Source organism: Argopecten irradians, chromosome 10 (genome assembly GCF_041381155.1).
Source record: "Argopecten irradians isolate NY chromosome 10, Ai_NY, whole genome shotgun sequence".
NCBI classification, from domain to species: domain Eukaryota; kingdom Metazoa; phylum Mollusca; class Bivalvia; order Pectinida; family Pectinidae; genus Argopecten; species Argopecten irradians.
Genome location: NC_091143.1, coordinates 20,278,307 through 20,296,693, shown reverse-complemented (window position 1 = coordinate 20,296,693; position 18,387 = coordinate 20,278,307). Strand labels below are relative to the sequence as shown.

The window sequence follows — 18,387 nt, the reverse complement described above, 5'->3', positions numbered from 1 at the left end:
AAACATGCATCACACACTTTATACATGAGCACGTTATGGGAGGCTGTCCTTACATGACCCTGACGTTAACAGTATCTGCTTAAATACAGAAAATAGGCCAGATTTGATTACTAAAGTCTAAACAATAATGGGTCATTTGAATGATTTCTAGTAGCACAAACCAGAGAGATTGAAATCAGTGATGAAAGAATGAGATGAATGATGTATAATATGTATTTCAAAATGATATGTACAATGTGTTGTTTCTAAAAATAAAAAAGATACAAAAAAAAGTCTAAACAATAAGTTTAACAATAGTTTGACCAATAACAACTTTCTTTATTTTTCAAATAATAAGACTGATACACCAATACATGGTTATAATATTCAACAATTTTCTAAATGGGACAATTTGCAGAAAAAATCTTTACTTATATATTAACTTCATGACAACTTGGTCTATCTAAAATAGGATTTATTTCTAATAGTCAGTGTTCAAACTAACTAACTAAATATTGTTTTTACTGAAAAAAATTCATGTTGGAATATTTTTTGAAGAAATGTTCGGGGATAAAAGACTGTAACATAATCTGCAGGTAAAAACAAAATATTTATGCCAGGCTATTCATAACAATGGTACTTCTGAATTAAACAAGTAATATTTACAAACATGGAAAATCATGATAATGACGTTATGAAGTACAATGTGTTTTGATATATTATCTTTTAAATATCAGAAATGTGTCCATACTTACTTAAACCGAAATTTACATGATCGATGTACTTACATGATTGATGTACATGTATTAAGTATTTTTCTTTTTGTGTATCTTATACAATATACAAAACGATGTACCAGAAATTATAAAAAGTTTGAGGTAAATGATTTACTTATATGTAAGCGAAACATTATCTTATTAAGATTCCATATTCATAATCTAAATACAGCAATACTTACATCATCTATCCCCCCTCTCAAAACAAAAAGAAAGAAAAAACAGAAGGAGACTAGTCAAGTACGTAGTTAAGAACAACACATTTTGATAAATGATTACGAATGTCCTTTATATTGTTTACAAAGATACTATTTCCCACCAAATTATCTTGTTTCGTTTCCAACATACAACAGTCCACAGGTTGGTACACAACACTCATGTAGAATTTCTTTCTTTCCAAGAAAATCAAAACCTCCCTTCATGACTAGCCATGATCAGTCGTCCCTAATGAAGAATACGCTGACACTAGATTTCCTTTTGTGTATTTATGATATGGCGTTTGTTTCCATCCTTTACTGATACATCCTTTCCCTATTGGTTGATCTGGTTATTGAGCTGCCTCAGAATGCTCAGAACAACTTCTCTCAGTGACTGCAAGGATACAAAGGAAAATATGAATGAAATAAGAAATGTGTTTAATAATGACTATTCTAACAAACTACTCCTCCAACACTGAACATTGATAGCCTAAGGAGATCTAACACACAGGATACATGAAAATAAATCAGAAAGAAGCAATATGAATGGAATTTGATAATTTACAAAGCAAAGAAAGATAACTCTTCTGATAAAATGTGACAACGCCAGATCTGTATAGTGTGTGTCCTGATCTATACACTGGTACCACATGTCAGTTTTAGTAGTGATGCAATTAATGAATGGAGCATGAGACCAGCTGGAGTCTCAGCCATGTATCCAAAGTTCAGTTTACAGATATCCTTATCATAATCAGTCCTCATTTCCTCCCTGTTATACATACATGTCCAGAAGATCTTATAACACTATGACACTTGAATCAGATATTTCAAAAAATACCTTCAGGTCAGCCCACTTAGACCACTTGTCAGTTTGTTTCTTATTGGACTTTATTTTGATGACCTTGGACACGATTTAAGTTTTTTGAAGTGTTACATTGTGCTACACCTCCAACATTGTCAGAGTAGGTCAGTGACTTACCTGAGGTTTGCAGTACTCTTCCAGCCAGCTGAAGGCACACGCAGACAACTCAGCAAAGTTGGCCACCGAGATGGTAGCGTTAAATGACTGGAACAGCGTGTCCATGATACCTTGGAACTGTGGAGAGAAACAGATTCAGGAATCAAATGATGTTATACTCTCAATATAACACTGTCCTTATGTACTGCTTTCAGTGTTAGCATTTCCTCTCACAGACATGTATTTTTCCAAATACTAGGTAGTTATGAATTATTGAATCTGTCTCCCTTTTATTTGCACATGCATCAACATTGGTTGAATATTATAATGAAATGGTCCTTTAGGCTACAGACAACAAGAACAGAAGCAACTTGATCCAAAATGATAATGGATACCTTTGTCTGAAGTAATCAACTTGATCCAAAATGATAATGGATACCTTTGTCTGAAGTAATCAACTTGATCCAAAATGATAATGGATACCTTTGTCTGAAGTAATAAGTTAAACATAACTACTAGATGTTATAGTTACCAAATGTGAATACCCTAACTTATACAATTGCTTATAACATAAAATAATTTAGTATATTTAACATATAATTTATTTGTTTTTTTAACCACATTAATTTTATCTTTGTAATCTATTATAAATTAAAATAAATATCTGCATACCACTTGAAATTTGACCTCATCTGAAACCAAGTTCTGTCCATGAACTGGGGTGTTTTGGTGGGTTTTTACTATATGCTCATAGTTTCTGAAATGAAAATGTAAATACCACTACATGTACATAATTACAAAGCAGAAAAATGTTCACTTAACTTTTTACATTACATAATTTTTGGCCACTAATCATTCTACATATTTTTAGATTTTATTTTCCTCTCTGCCTTTGGTGGTGATCTATAGACCTTTCTCAAATTATATGCATGCCTGACATTCCTAATTCAGATAGAGGCTTAGTGAGAATGGGCCTCGTAGCAACATATATACAATTAATGCAACATATCTTACAAAACAAACCACATTGCCGTTCAATATCATGAAAATAGGTTTAATTGCTCAGTTTCATCAAATTTTAGTGTAAAAGAAGTTTGATTATCACATAGGCAGAGAAAAGGGTGCATAACGTTGAAGATCAATGTAGATTTATCTGTGTAACATTACATTACAGTATATTTTTACCATCAATTATTTATCTGTTTACATGTGTAGTTTGTTTCCACACATTTAAGCACAAGCGTGGAGAATTCCCATACACATGTTTTACATAAATGGAACAAATATAAAACTAGATTTGATCGCGATCAAAACACGGGATTTCCACCTATGTAATGATATAAGTAATGTTAGCGAACAGACGATTGCTTGAACGAACGAACGATCTCACTCAATATTAATCAGAAAGCGTTTCTTACGAAAGTAGTCTGGTTCAACCGAAAAACAGATTTAGGGGAATCCCCCTTTGGGCACAAGATTTCATAGAGAGGTGAATATATAGGAGCCTGCTGATTGGATATATTCAGGGTACACCAGTTAATGGTTTATGTGTGGGTCGGACAATACATGTAGATGTAAAATTTGTAAAGAATTTTGATAACTTCATTTAACCTGAATAGTAGCAAACGTTAACACGGTCCTCTATGGGAATTTATTTGGTTCTGTGATCTCAAAACGGCCGGGTGTTTTCCCAAAATAGCACCGGTTGTGTTTGAACATCCGGTGTCACAGGTGACGGCTCTGCCACACACATAAAAGGTTTTTAAACCTGTCAGTTATTGTGTTTGTGCATTACTTTTATTGTTTGTTTGTTCAAATGTACGTCCTATTAACAGCTAGGGTCACGTAAGGACGGCCTCCCATGTATGCGGTGTAGTTACACATGTACGTGTATTTACGCAAACACGTGTACATTGTTCATATATACGTGTATATGTAGTGTGATAGAACGGGTTTCTATCATTGTTGCATTTATTATATATACAGTATGTATATTTGTTATTGCACTCTTCTAAGTCTTCACTTCAGTGATCTGTTTATGTATCTTGGACCCAAATTCAGGGGAACACCGTGAGAACAGGTCTTATCTAGGGTGTGTTTGCTGTTTAGCAGTCACATTCATCAACCTAGTTGTCCTCATGATCACCCCGATGATGACCGCTGGCCGGAGTACACGTGTGGTACACGTGGGAGGTTTTTATCAGTCAGTTGAGCCTTGTCTGTTTTAAGCGGAAGATATATTTATTAGTGTGTAGGTGGGTTGTTGTAGCAACGGTTTCACCTAAATATGGTGCTCTGTCCGGACATTGACCAATCAGTGGTCACTTTGGGGTACTGGGTTGATGAGTTGTTATAAAAGGGGCTGATGGGTCTTTACTTAGAGTGTATCTATAGCTAACGTAGGGTTTGTGTATAATTAGGGGTTGTCAGGGGCTTAGGGCTTAGGCATCCTAAGGTATCCTAGTTTACACCGTTGGTTTTATATACCTCTAGAGTTAAGAACACTTGTAGGTGGTTAGTTGGCTCCGTAGGGTGTTAGGCTTTGTTTAGGGAACGTGGTAATCACACAGGACTGAGCTAATTAGGCCTAAAGTTTGGCTATAGTTAATCTTGGATACATTGTAACTGCTTCGGCATTTATATCTCTTATTGTTATCTGTCTTAACGGGCGCTATTGTGAATCTTCTATGTAATACTTAATCTACCTGTCTTTTATATAATAAATAGTTATTTGTACCTGTATTTACCTAGTTGAGTTATTGGATTAGTGTCAGTGCTTCCGCTACATCCTAGAGATCGAACCTGTTGAGATACAGGCCTGTAACCTGTGGAGGAAACAGGATCCGTAGAGGATTTGTGACGACTGTGGACTCTGTTGTATACTAAAAATACTATACGATCACGATTTGGGACTTATACATATAACGGGAGCTACAGTCGGATCGCCCCTCCTGGTCTCTTGTGGAAAACCCTCCCTATTACAGTAGCACTTAAAACATCCCGAAAAGTATTGAAAACTAAATGTAAAAATACATTCGAAACGGCCCTTGTGTAACGAAGATTGAGCCCAGGACAGAATTTTAACCCAGCCGCTGATTGGCTGGCTAATTATGAATTTCAAAATTAAAAATGTTTTCTGACAGGTAATTATTCCTTGATAACCATGATATGAATTTGGAAATTCAGATTTGAGATTTAGGTTCAAAATATCAATTTTGATAATGAATAGGTAAAAACATTAGAATTTCAGGTTTTTTAAAAGTGCAAAAATTCTCCTTATCTTATGAAGATCTTGGACCAATGCGGAATAACACGTACGATTAGAGTTTTAGTATAAGATACGGATTATCTCCCTTTGGCCACATGCCACATCATGTAATCACAACTCAAAATCGCTGAAAGTTATATACCTCCGCCATTTTGAATCATATGACATTGAAATTGGTCATTTTATGTGTCTGAAAGCATGATCTTTCACATCCAATTCAAAACATTTCACCTTTGAATTTTCATGAATTACGCTAAAATTTACGTTAAAAAATGAACGAAACGCCATATTCGGAGGTCTATATTTCCGCCATTTTCAAATTCATGTCTTTGAAATTAAAAACCTGTACAGACAATAGGCTAAAGCTTACATTTACAAAAATTCAACACTCTACATGAGATGATAAAGGCCCTACGAGCTCACAAATAACGGAAAAAAATAAGAAAATGAAACAAATTGCCATATTTGGAGAGCTATATTTCCGCCATTTTTCTATATAACCCCTTAATAATAAATAACTTTTGAAGACAAAAGTAAAATCAACACTGTACATACAGGTTTAAAGGCGCTGAAACGTCTCGTTTAAGGACAAATATAAACTAAAATTTCGATTTTCGATGTCCTATATCTCCGCCATTTTGAATCTTATGACCTTGAACTTGGTCATTTTATGTGTCTGAAAGCATGATCTTTCACATCCAATTCAAAACATTTCACCTTTGAATTTTCATGAATTACGCTAAAATTTACGTTAAAAAATGAACGAAACGCCATATTCGGAGGTCTATATTTCCGCCATTTTCAAATTCATGTCTTTGAAATTAAAAACCTGTACAGACAATAGGCTAAAGCTTACATTTACAAAAATTCAACACTCTACATGAGATGATAAAGGCCCTACGAGCTCACAAATAACGGAAAAAAATAAGAAAATGAAACAAATTGCCATATTTGGAGAGCTATATTTCCGCCATTTTTCTATATAATCCCTTTAAAACCCATAACTTTTGAAGACAAAAGTTCATACAACAGCCGTATGAAAAATCAACACCGTACATACAGGTATTAAGGCGCTGAAACGTCTCGGGCAGGGGCAAATATAAACTAAAATTTCGATTTTTGATGTCCTATATCTCCGCCATTTTGGATCATATGACCTTGAATTTGGTCATTTTATGTGCCTGAGAACATGCTCTTTCATATGCGCCCTTCGAAACATTTCTATGGTAAAGTTCATTTTTGACCTTTGTTTGACCTCATTTGACCCCCTAGTGAACTCGTGACCTTGACATAATTTCTGATAACATGTAATGAGAAAAAAACGTGAATTATCGTGATCTACATGGAGAATGAAACGCACATGTTGTGTAGCGTACGGTTATGAAATTATGAGCGTTTAAAGTTCGTTCGAAAAAAGCAGTGTTTTACGTCTGTGACCTTGACCTTGAACGTTATCCTCCAAAATCGAGAGTACATTTTAAGAACTCATGTACGTACATAACGTCTCCAAATTTCAGCGCTCTACACCTCTTATTTATTACGAAGAAGTCGTTTAAAGATTTAAAGCTTTTTGAACCCTGTGACCTTGAATGAATGTCAAGGTCAATAAAACAGCATAAGTTCTGTAGACATTCGTCCATGCTATGTCTATACAAAAAATCAAGCATGTGTGTTAAGTATTAAAGGCGCTGAAACCTTAAAAAATTTTGGCGGGAAAACGCCAAAATAGCCTTTTTTCAAAGGCCTATATCTCCGCCATTTTGGATCACATGACCTTAAAACTTGTCATTATATATTTCTGAGGGCATGCCCTTTCATATCCAACTTTCAAAACTTTTCTGTGGTGAATTTCGTTTTTGACCTTTGTTTGACCCCGTAGCGAACTCTTGACCTTGACATAATCTCTGATAACATGGCATGGGAAAAGCACGCGCAATGTCAAGATCTATCTGAATAACAAAACGTGAATGATGTACACCGTACGGTAATGAAGCTATGAGCGTTTAAACTTCGTTCCAAAAAATTGTTTTTTACGTCTGTGACCTTGACCTTGAACATTTTTGTAAAATATCGAACGTACATTTCAAGATCGTATGTACATTCATAACGTGTCCAAAGTTGAGCGTCGTACCTTATTTTGTTCTAGAGATATCCTGGGAACAAGATTTGTGGAAATAAGAAAAAGAAAGAAAAATAATAAGAAGAAAAAACAGAACAATAACAATAGGGATTTCCATCCTAAATGGAAATCCCTAATTAAGTGTTTAGTTCTTGACCGTAATTTTCTAAATGAACGTGCCGGTTGATATATACATGCATAACCTTTTGCTAAAAATGAAACAACACTTTTTGTGCATTATCACGAGGACACTAATTTTAGAGCTGATAAAAGCTGATATATTTAAGTGTCAATTATTAGGTGATTTAGGTGATTTTGAAAACGATCTCTATGTTTCAGGAAATTTCTTAATATTTCTTTGTTAATAGCCCCTCTAGAATTGTCAAATACTTAAAAAATGACCAACACATATTTCACTTAAAATGATCCTTGCAGCATTCTCAATATATTAAGTACAATGTACTTTTATTTTGTGATATATAAAAATGAGGAAATTAGGACAACACATATATACAGGGAAGCCTATCTAAACCAAAAAATGCAATGAGAAAATGGGCTTTGTAGCCAAATGGTCACAACAAAAGGTCATGTAATGTAAAATTGACCATTTTGTTTGCGCCATAAAGAAATTGGTTTTATTAAGAAGGTTGTCGTTATACAGAGATAGTCATTAAGGAATGCTTTACTCTAATTACAAATATCATTTGTTTGCAATATCGTGAACATAATTGGTGTTTGTCATTGTTCACATGTCATAGACAAAGGGTGATTATTGGAGTAAATAAGGATTGGTAAAGGGGACAGCCAGAGCTAGGTGAAATTTGTGATAACAACTTAATTTATGTATACCTTAATAGGGAAATTAATGGCAAAATGTGATCAGAGGGGACAGCTGTTAAATATAAACAGACTGGGACCCAAATACTGGCCTAAAGGGAATGAGGGGGAAGGCAACTTGAGACTCTGATAATGAAGGTTAGGAATGGTATTTATGTTATTTAATTGTTTGGTTCATGTCCCTTATTTATTTGGCATCATACATGTATAATATATAGCCTTATTCCAGTTTAGGCAACGAGTATCAATACTGTAATTTAGCTTGGCCTCAATAAAGGAAATCATTGACATGAATACCTGCATTTTCTTTCCTATTGGCTCTGGGATATTTTATACATGTTTATGCCATAATTCAGTCATTGATGCGATCAAATTGATTCATGGACCCCTATGGGAATAAAATGTGAACTTAGATTTGTTTTTTCCATCTAATGATAAGGTAAGTAAAATTATTACAACACATTATACTATTACTGCACATGTATTACTACCACTGCTATGCTCACTAAGCCTCGTTTTGGTTCAAAGATGAATATTCATGAGCTAATATTAAGAAAGGTCTATTGAAATTCTCTAAATGAGATGAATAACAAGATTTTTTTTCAACATTGTTCTTTCAAACCTTTTCTTTCTCCCACCTCCCAGATTTTCCCAACAATATAAACATCAAATAATCAACTTCAAAGGAAGAAACCACTTTTTGTATCTCCATCTTATTTTGATGGAATGTGAAATGCAAGATAAAAAAGAGGTAAATTTTGTAACCGGTAAATTGAAATCATCGTTTTGAAGTATAAAATATAATTATAATGATGTAGTATATTGTATAAAAATTTGAAACAGGAATACAATGTTTCAGTATAAACATACGCTTTCATGATCTTGAGTGCCATGACTTCTTTCCTGAGAGAGTCTAGCTCATCCTCTTGTTTAGTCTTCTGATGAGCGAGGAACTGGATGTAGTCGATGGATCGCTGGAGGACCGTAGCTTTGCTGAGTTTCTGTGATCCTATACTGTCAGCCTGCTGACATGTAGGCACAATGCTCTGAAGCTCATCATAGCCTTTCTGAAAATATAATCAAAACAAAACTTGTCATTGGCTCAGCTTTTCTGAAAACAAAATGAACACAAAATATGTCATAGCCTTTCTGAAAATATATGTAACCTGGTGAATACTAGCCACAATATAACGGTACCGCTAAACTAGAGAGAACTTCTCTTTAGCTAAATCAGTTGAGCGTCAGACTATAGCTAGTAACCCAGAGGTCCCAAGTTCGAATCCTGGCAGAGGCAGTGACTATGTTTATATCAAATCATGTTACATTTTTAACAGCAAAGGTCATTTAAAGCCAATCTAGGGTTTGGTATAGGACCAAAGAAAGCTAGAGAACTCTGAGAAAAACATACACCAGCCATCAACAGGCTAGCTAGGCAGTGCCTGGCAAATTAAAATGCATCGAAAGATCAAGTTGATCTCTGGCAAAAGTGTCAGAAATCAGTAAATTTTATTTTGCTTTAAGTAATACATGTAAGTACTTATTGGAAGAATGGAAATTGGAAAAGAAGTTTCTTATCTTCAGGATTTCTCCTCGAAACTAATTGGGATCCACAGGAACTTACCTTAATTTGGTCCCTGCGTTTTTGCTCAGCATGAGTATGGGCCTCCCTCCTACGGTCTTTGTAACTCAGGGTCGGCTTATTCTCATCACTGTCCTCATCATCTGAAACAACAGTTCATCAGTAAAAAAAACTTTGAAATATTTTAATATGGTACTGTGCACATTAATGTCAGTTCACACTGGCCTGTAATTCTTATATTCTGTAAGTAACCAAACGTTAGGTCATCTGCAACTACAACTATATATATAGCTACTAGTATGATTATTACATTTCTGACTAAAATATATAATAAATACAGACATTTACTGCAGTTATACATTACATGATGTATAGTGACTGAAGATCTTTGTGTTAAACAGAGATATATATACAGACCTCTATCTCAAATCAAACAGTGCTATTTGAATTCCAAATCAGAAGCGCTAGCGTAGCAATAAATACACATGATATGGAATTACATAACATTTATTATGAACCTGAGCAGGGATCAATCTAGCTATGATTTACTACTGTTTATGGGTAATTTCCCCTCAAGGAATGAATTTCCCTCTGGCCTAAAATTCTCCTGAAGTTTAAAAAAATATTCTCTTTGAAGCTAAAAAATGACCGTTTTTGTAACACAATTTCCTCTGTGACTTATTTTTCATTATTTTTGAAGACTTTTGTTTGCAAATTTCTTCATATTTGTTATACAGCTACTGCATATTTTATGATAACCTCAAACTTTTAATTATATTGAGCTTAAAATCTTGCTTTAGAAAATCTTTAAATAAAATCAGTTATTTTACAGTACTTTTTTGTCAAAATGAATATAATTTTGGACTGAAATAAGAAAACTCAAATTCCCCAATATTCCTTCAAACTTTTCCCCTATTTTGAAAAAGGGTAGTTTCCCCCAAACCCTATTTTATCCCTGCTGAGTTATGATTAGATGAAACATATAATGCTTTAGTATATTACGCATTTAGCTACGAGTTTATATTTAAATGAAAGACAAATGCTTACCTGGTTTCCCCCAACATAACTTATATATGATATGTATATATATATAATTATATAATTATATAATTACAATGCCAAGTTTACATCAGTTAGAAATAAGCTTAGATTACATGTAGATTGTGAGGCTAACAATGCAATGTGTACCATAGTAATGAGTTGATGAAGCTGACAATGCTACATTTACCTGAGTTATGTTCTGATGAAGCTGGTATTTCTATATTTACCTGAGTTATAACTCTATATATACTCTGTATACCAATAATCCCCTGTGAATCAAATCCATGGTTTATATAAGGCTGAATAAAGTCTATTTCAGTTTTTCACTGCAAGAAACTGGGATGAAGAAAAAATATTAAAAAAAAAAAAAAAATCCATCCATTTTTAAAGGGTGTTACCAGAAACAAGAATATTTTTTATTTGGCCAGATCATGAGTTATGACCTGCTGAAGCTGGTAATGATACATTTACCGGAATGATGACCTCATGAAGCTGGTAATGATACATTTACCTGAGTTATGACCTAGCTGATGAAGCTGACAATGCTGTGTTACTTTACTTGATTTATGGCCTGATGAAGCAATTCTTTTACTACCTTGAGACTTCACCTGATTTATGGTCTGATGAAGCAATTCTTTTATTACCTTGAGCCTTTCAGCTCATCGGTTTGAAACAAACATATATACAAATACAATACACAAAACCACACTCACATCCATGCTCTCGCCATACTTACATACACACTGACACACAAACAACCCTCGTAAGTATACATAAGGCTAGTGTAGAGGAATTATGCTAATATTTCCTTAATATAACTTATAAATTGTTATATTTTTGTTCTCTTTTTCTAAAAGTTGAATTAATTTGTACATACTCGGTCTAATGAAATAATATTTCTTAATAAAACGCTTTCTTAAAGCTAAATAACATTCACATTTAAAAAAAATTTAACCCATTTTTAAAGGGTGTTACCGGAAACAAGAATATTTTTTATTTGGCCTGATCATGATCATGAGTTATGACCTGCTGAAGCTGGTAATGATACATTTACCTGAGTTATGACCTAGCTGATGAAGCTGACAATGCTGTGTTACTTTACCTGATTTATGGCCTGATGAAGCTGACAATGTGACATTTACCTGAGCTATAGGCTGGTGAAGATGACAATGCTATGTTTACCTGAGTTGTGACTTAGATGAAGCTGACAATGAGACATTTACCTGAGCTATGACCTAGCTAATGAGGCTGATAATGCTATATGCTTATATTTTTTAATTACCTGAGTTATGAGCTGACGAAGCCGACGAGGCACATCCCGTGGGTATAGAACCAGTACTGCTTGTTCTAGAGAAGGAGAATTGTTTGCCAACAGTGGGACTAGTCTCTAACTTTACATCCTCTGAGGATTACAGAAAAAAACAAAACTTTACAATGGTTATACATATGTAATTTTAGTTGCAATGTATGTGTAATTGCATCATGCATGAACTGTCCTCCAACAATGTTAGAGGTATATCACGACAAGACACTTTTGATAATTGCGTTGTGTCTAACATTGATTATTAGAAGTTTCTCAATACCGACGTCTAATATTAAAATTAGATTATAGCATGAACTGCTACACACTTATAATAAGATTTTTAATAAGGACTAGTACTGAACATATATGATCACGTTACATTGTCAGGGATAATATTTTGCACATGTAGTGTGCACCACTAAAACTATACATAATCTATTATCTGGCATTATCTGCATCCTTATAGACAACTGATAATATAATCTGATATAATGTCTCTTAAGCAATTTTACATTTATCAGCATGATACTATATATGTACATGTCGCTACAGGTAGATATAGGTTCCTGAACATTACACCAAAATGCAATCTACTAAATTACTAATTCAAGTTTGCCTTGGACATTTCTACAGTTCCAATGAGCTACAAGAAGTTCTATTTTTGGAACTTGATCACAAGTGTTTCACACTCGATAAACGTGATCATAAATCAACAAGAATTAATGATTATTTTACAACATATTCTGGCTAAAGATATCAAATAGTAATCTTAAACAGTTGAGTGTAGAAAAAATATAGGAAATCAAAAAGATAAATGGCATATTTACCTGAAAATGACCTGTCCATTTTCAGAGGTTGTTTATCAACAAGGTAAGATTTTCCTTCACTTAATCTTATGCATGTGAACGTTTGAATTTAGTAGTCCTAGACACATATGTTTCCCAAGCGTTTTATTGACATTGACAACTCTGTTTATGTTGAGTGGGCAATTTGGAGGTGCTCATGATCAATGTGCGTGTACAGCATGTAGGTTAGGCCTAGCTATAGACTTTTTAGGTAATGTACGATCCTATATATGGTACACTACTTTGACGAGATACATAGAATTGAAGCAGTGTAAAGTTTGACCAGCTTTTACCACGTCGGGGAAAACCACCAACTTGTTTGAATTTACAAGGATTTATAAGTGAATATACGTCCTTGGAATTTAGTTCTTACAATCTACATTGAACATCAGTCAAGTCAGTTATACACATAAAACTCATATCATTCATAATATACATACATACTCAAGCATAAAATTTGCATGTGCCTAACCTGCCTAAGCAAGTTTAGCACTATTCATAACGAGAACACTTTAAAATGTTACATCGTGTCACTAATAAATAAACGAAAACAAAGCCAATTTGAACACATTTACTTTTTAAAATAATTAAATTGATGTGAATTGTTTAAATTTAATAAGATTATCTTAAACACTAAGAGTGAGATTGCATCACTAAAATAATGATAATCGGAAATATATTAAATTAATATGACTGAAGGCAAAGACCTTAAAGGGCGCAGTCAGATGTTTCAGTAACCATTAATTGTTATTATGCACTGTTAAAAAGTTGAATTTATCGAAATAACGGAGCCGAATGTACTGTTTATTTTTCATATATTCACACTCTATCCTTGTCCCAAAACCCCCATTTGAGAAGGAAATCCACATAAGAGAAGGAAGAAATTTTTTATTTCCGTAATAGATATTCTGTTTTTGGTCAGCTGATTAAATATATTGGAAGGTGGTCTATCACTTGAGCACTGAGCTTCTCGCTTGATTATATAATCAGCTGATTTCAAAGCATTGCATTAACGCTGATGGGATTTTTTTGTGTGGGTAAAAAATGGCGGCTGAAAAAAAAACTGAAGCTGTCGGTGTGTAGGATTGAATTTTGAAGATTGAGTTTTTTCTTTTATTTTCATGTATGTGTTACCTTATAAGTGCTTCGCACTTCGTGCCCTTTGGGCACGAAGGGCTGCGCCTTTATTATCATCATTTTATTACTTAGGTATTCATAAATGGTATATATGCATTATATTGTAAATAAATCTAAATCACTTTCAAACTACTTTGAAGAATTAAATTTCCATTGGTTGATCATTGATATGTATTTGTGTCTTTCCAAGCAGTTGTAATATACCTAAGTACAAGGTGTGACCTACTGTCAGACTGAAAAGATGATGAGCCCGATCCAGAAGCAAGGTTACCTTGGAGATATTTCATCAAAGTCTACAACAGAGTTAATGGATCTTCTTTCTCGTCAGGACAAAATACTAAGAAAAACGTTGGTATCACAACATTAACAATCTTAGAAAAATTAATATATACATGTGTATTTGTTCATTACAAACATACATACAAATGTTCATAATAATACAATGAGTAAATAATTGTACATTCTATACAATGTAAAAGTAAAAATGTAAGCTACAATGTACTTGAATGATGACTTATCACAGGCACAAGTAACTAAACAATGAATTAGCAATATTCTTCAGTTTACTGTGTAATGAGGAGTAATATAAATATTATTTAAGTAAATGAAATTTATAATTATTGCAATAATAAGTTATTTTAGGAGCAATTATGTCAAGTATGTCATTTTAACACTGATATAAGACTTAAGGCTTATGGAGGTGTATCCTGGTAATGATCACATGTCCGATCAGGCAACACTGAAAATATTCAGTTAAAAATTTGGATGGCTCATTTCTCCAATGTTGGTTCAGGCGGGACTTAAATGACGTAATTAATAAAATGTTAGCAACAAGATACAGTTAATTACTTGAATAGAAATCAGTTAAGCCTCTCCAAATAACACAATTTGAATGAGTAATTATTTATAACTTAAATTGACAATATTGATATTTCAGAAAATTTGTGGAATCTTTACCAGATAAAGGAGCAAAAGTGAGAGCATTTTATGAAAAACTACAGCAGCTGATATTAGAGAGAAATCCAGACATGGACATTAGTGATTATAGTGATATAACTTCAGCCGCAAAACCAGTGTCACAGCACCAGGCAGATATTATCACAGATGTTATAGAAAATAAACAAAAACAAAGTGAGACTGACTGTTTTTCACCTGAAACAGTAGAATATGTAACAAATGTTGGAATGGACATGAAAGGAAAAGAACAAAATCAAACAGAAGCTCTCATAACAAATTCTGATATTAATTCCTCACAAAGGAATAACGGTTCTGAGGTGGAAATGGACACTGTCAGTGTCACCACTGAAAGCAATAATCCAATTAATGTTAAAGATTCTAATTTAGAAGAATCGCTTAAAAATATGAAGATTTCTGGGGAAGTGTCTGCGATGGATAGGGTGGAAAGGGAGAAAACTACAAACGCCTATAGCAAGGCACTCCAAAACGCTAGTGAAATTCACATTCCTCTTAAACCAAACAAGTAAGTGTTAGAATTTAAAGAAAATATTGGGAGTAACTGTATGAAGAACAAGATGTGGTAATGGCTCTTTTTGGCCCCTAAATCTACCAAATTTCAAATTAAGTATTTAGAAATTAAGTTGCTGCATTTGAAAAATTGAATATACCCCTGATAAAAACTTAATGATATTTTTGTTGAAATAAAGTATGTTTTTGCTATATAACTATGGTAATTTTGCATAAATTATGCAAATTTGAAAATTTGGTCAATTTTGGCATATTTTTTGATAGTTTTTCTGTTAAAAGCAATAGAGCACAACCTAGAACAAACTTGATATTTTAAGGGAATTAGCAGACACGAAGAATACATCATTTTGAGAAATGTAAAGTTTGTTCTAGAATGCGCTCAATGTTAACTATAGATGGATAACTGCATTAAAAAGGCCAATTTTGATGAAATTTTCACATTTTGCAGAATTTATGTGTAATAAAAATGGTTGCCATGGCAACTAGAACTGCTATATTACCTAATAGCACTATCAAATATGTCAGGTATGTAGTTAATATTTGAAATGCAAGATTAACATCTTAAGATAACAGACTTTGAAAAATAGTGGATTTGGGGGCCACAGAAGACCCTTATCATACCTAGTCCTTTCTCTCCTATTATATACATAAATAAAATTATGCCGTTTTACATGTACATACTGATATAACTTTTATGTTGGCTTTTCCTACAAATTATAATTGAGTGCCAATGGGCCTCATATCCAGTTAGTTTCTTCTCTAAATAATTACATAACTTGTTATGTCCAATTTTCAATTTGGATATACCAAATATTGCAATCAGTGATAGGAAGTTGTGTTCTTTGACCTAATTGTAACATTTCTGTTCGTAGCAATCTAAAGAAAACTAGAGTTTCTGATCTACCAAGAGAATACAAGTTTAAGTCAAGAGACAAAGACAGAATATCCCCTGTCAGCCCTCAGGTTGTGGAGGAATCAGCTGCCACACCCCCTAATTACAAACACAAGGAAAGTAAACTAATATCTATCAATGAGTCACTGAATCTACAGATAGAACAGAAGGTCAAACAAGAGGTGAGATCACTTAAAGTGATTGATGATTGTAGATCTGACCATTAAAATTTCAAAACTTTGAAATATGAGCATCTTTCAGTGTTAGCTTTGCTATGCATTTTGCTTGTTTGCAGTTGATATAAAAAGATTAATTGTGATATGATATTTCAATTTTCAAAATGAAGCCAATTCGAAACAATATCCTCTTTATAAGTATTTAGCAAAATAAGGAGCAAAATTTCTCAGTTTCTATGATATGTAGAGGGCTACAATGGATGTTTGATAGAATATTATCAAGTCATTTTTAACTGTTTTATATTTATAAGGAGTTACAAGCAAGACATGCAGCAGAGAAACTCTCTCAAAGACTCGGTGTTAAAATGGATGCTTACAATCCGGAGGGAGTGGACATGTCGTATCCTTTGTCTGTACATAAATGTCTTGATCTATTAAATATTGTTTACAAGCTAAGAACAGAGTAACATTGGCATAATTTACACTGAAACAATGTCAGTGTTGAATATTTGATATTTTCATTTTAAGTTACTTTCCCTAAATGTCATAAACAATGGAGGATGATCCCTTAATATTAGCTATAGAGACATTTTGGGATTGAGAATATCAATTTTCTAGAGTATAAGCCACTACTTTTTCCTCTCCTAGTAAATTTGATATGTAATAATGGCAATAGTTAGGACATGATGGTTTTCTTTTGTACAATTAGGATGGAAGGAAGTGGAGAATTGTTCTCAAATTTAGTAGGATGATTCCCCAAGCCATCTAGTCAAAATGGCTGCTCTACCAGAGGACATATTGGATTTCAACCATGACAAAAAAACTGGGGGGTTGGGGGTCTTGCTTGGGAGTCTGATGTCTTGGTGGGTCAGTAGTAATGCAGCGATTTAGTAAGGGAATATGACATGTCTATGTTACAACATCCTGTACAAACTAAACCTGTCTGTTTTGTTAACATGCCCATCTCTTTATATTTTGATAACATCTGTAAGTCACACAGACATTTTTTGACTCCTTGACACATAATCAGTTACAGGAATCAGGAGGAGGAGGAGGTGGACAGTGACGATGAGCTTGAATGATAGAGTTATCTCCCCTTTGTGATACAAGTTCTTTCACGATATACCTTTCATAGTAATGAACATACACTGTACCAGACAATAACACTCCAGAAGAAATGACTTTTAGCTATTGTTGATTCCTGTTTTGGAGTTTCACTTTTATGGAATTAAGGGAAGGAATTCTCTGGACACTGTCCTTGACAAAACTGTCCAGATGTGACTGAGGTAGCCTACATGTAATTTATTCATAAGTGTATAACAAGGGTATTGTGATCACCCAAACAATACAAATCTGGACAATAAAAGAAGAGATGTAAACTAATGTGAATAAAATGTGATATTTTGTAAAAAGTTTCACATTGATAAAACAGATGATAAATTAGTTGTACCAGAAAATATGTTGAATGATGCATGAAATAAAACTTGTGACAAATCTATTGTGACTATGATTTGTGTTAAGTAACAATACTGTGTACACTACTGTAATAAAATTAGGTCATCTTTTACTTTGTTTTCCTGTGAAAATATAACCCTCCCTTCTACATGTACATACATGTATGTATATGTATGTTTTGTGACTAACGTGACGCTACCCAATAATGGAACACTTTTAAAATATTTCATACAGAATTTTCAGTTTACAATCTAAACTAACAATAACTCTCCTGAACAAAAATTAAGGTGCTGACTAATAACTGTCACAATTTAAATGTGTCATTTTCTTTCCACTTGCT

At 33.5% G+C, this 18,387-nt stretch overlaps 2 protein-coding genes across 7 annotated transcripts; one reads left to right on the top strand and one right to left on the bottom strand.

Moving 5' to 3' along the window:
- Positions 1 to 297: 297 nt before the first annotated feature.
- Positions 298 to 13,013, bottom strand: LOC138333356 (max-like protein X). The gene is made up of 7 exons (XM_069281693.1): positions 12,885 to 13,013; positions 12,037 to 12,156; positions 9,756 to 9,856; positions 9,005 to 9,201; positions 2,583 to 2,667; positions 1,932 to 2,048; positions 298 to 1,346 (listed from the first exon to the last, which is right to left on the bottom strand). Exons 1-7 carry the CDS (start codon positions 12,901 to 12,903, stop codon positions 1,287 to 1,289), a joined length of 699 nt encoding a protein of 232 aa, XP_069137794.1. The 5' UTR covers positions 12,904 to 13,013; the 3' UTR covers positions 298 to 1,286.
- On the top strand, positions 13,014 to 18,090 carry LOC138333354 (DNA-directed RNA polymerase II subunit GRINL1A-like). Of its 6 annotated transcripts, none has more exons than XM_069281686.1 (6): positions 13,014 to 13,113; positions 14,233 to 14,387; positions 14,977 to 15,519; positions 16,397 to 16,598; positions 16,904 to 16,992; positions 17,623 to 18,090. In XM_069281686.1, the coding sequence occupies exons 2-6, from the start codon at positions 14,281 to 14,283 to the stop codon at positions 17,672 to 17,674; spliced, it is 993 nt and encodes a 330-aa protein (XP_069137787.1). In that variant the 5' UTR covers positions 13,014 to 13,113; positions 14,233 to 14,280; the 3' UTR covers positions 17,675 to 18,090. The 6 variants fall into 6 exon arrangements, with proteins under 6 accessions (XP_069137787.1, XP_069137790.1, XP_069137791.1 ...); XM_069281689.1 differs by having other exon boundaries at positions 13,023 to 13,068; XM_069281690.1 differs by having other exon boundaries at positions 13,024 to 13,083.
- Positions 18,091 to 18,387: the final 297 nt, after the last annotated feature.

Coding starts and splice junctions, on each gene's coding strand:
- LOC138333356 (XM_069281693.1), bottom strand. Junction 9,202..9,755: donor AACGCAGGGACCAAATTAAG/GTAAGTTCCTGT, acceptor TTATATTTTCAG/AAAGGCTATGATGAGCTTCA. Junction 2,668..9,004: donor GCACTCAAGATCATGAAAGC/GTATGTTTATAC, acceptor TTTTCATTTCAG/AAACTATGAGCATATAGTAA.
- LOC138333354 (XM_069281686.1), top strand. CDS start 14,281: ATGATGAGCCCGATCCAGAAGCAAGGTTACCTTGGAGATATTTCATCA. Junction 14,388..14,976: donor GACAAAATACTAAGAAAAAC/GTTGGTATCACA, acceptor TTGATATTTCAG/AAAATTTGTGGAATCTTTAC. Junction 16,599..16,903: donor AACAGAAGGTCAAACAAGAG/GTGAGATCACTT, acceptor TATATTTATAAG/GAGTTACAAGCAAGACATGC.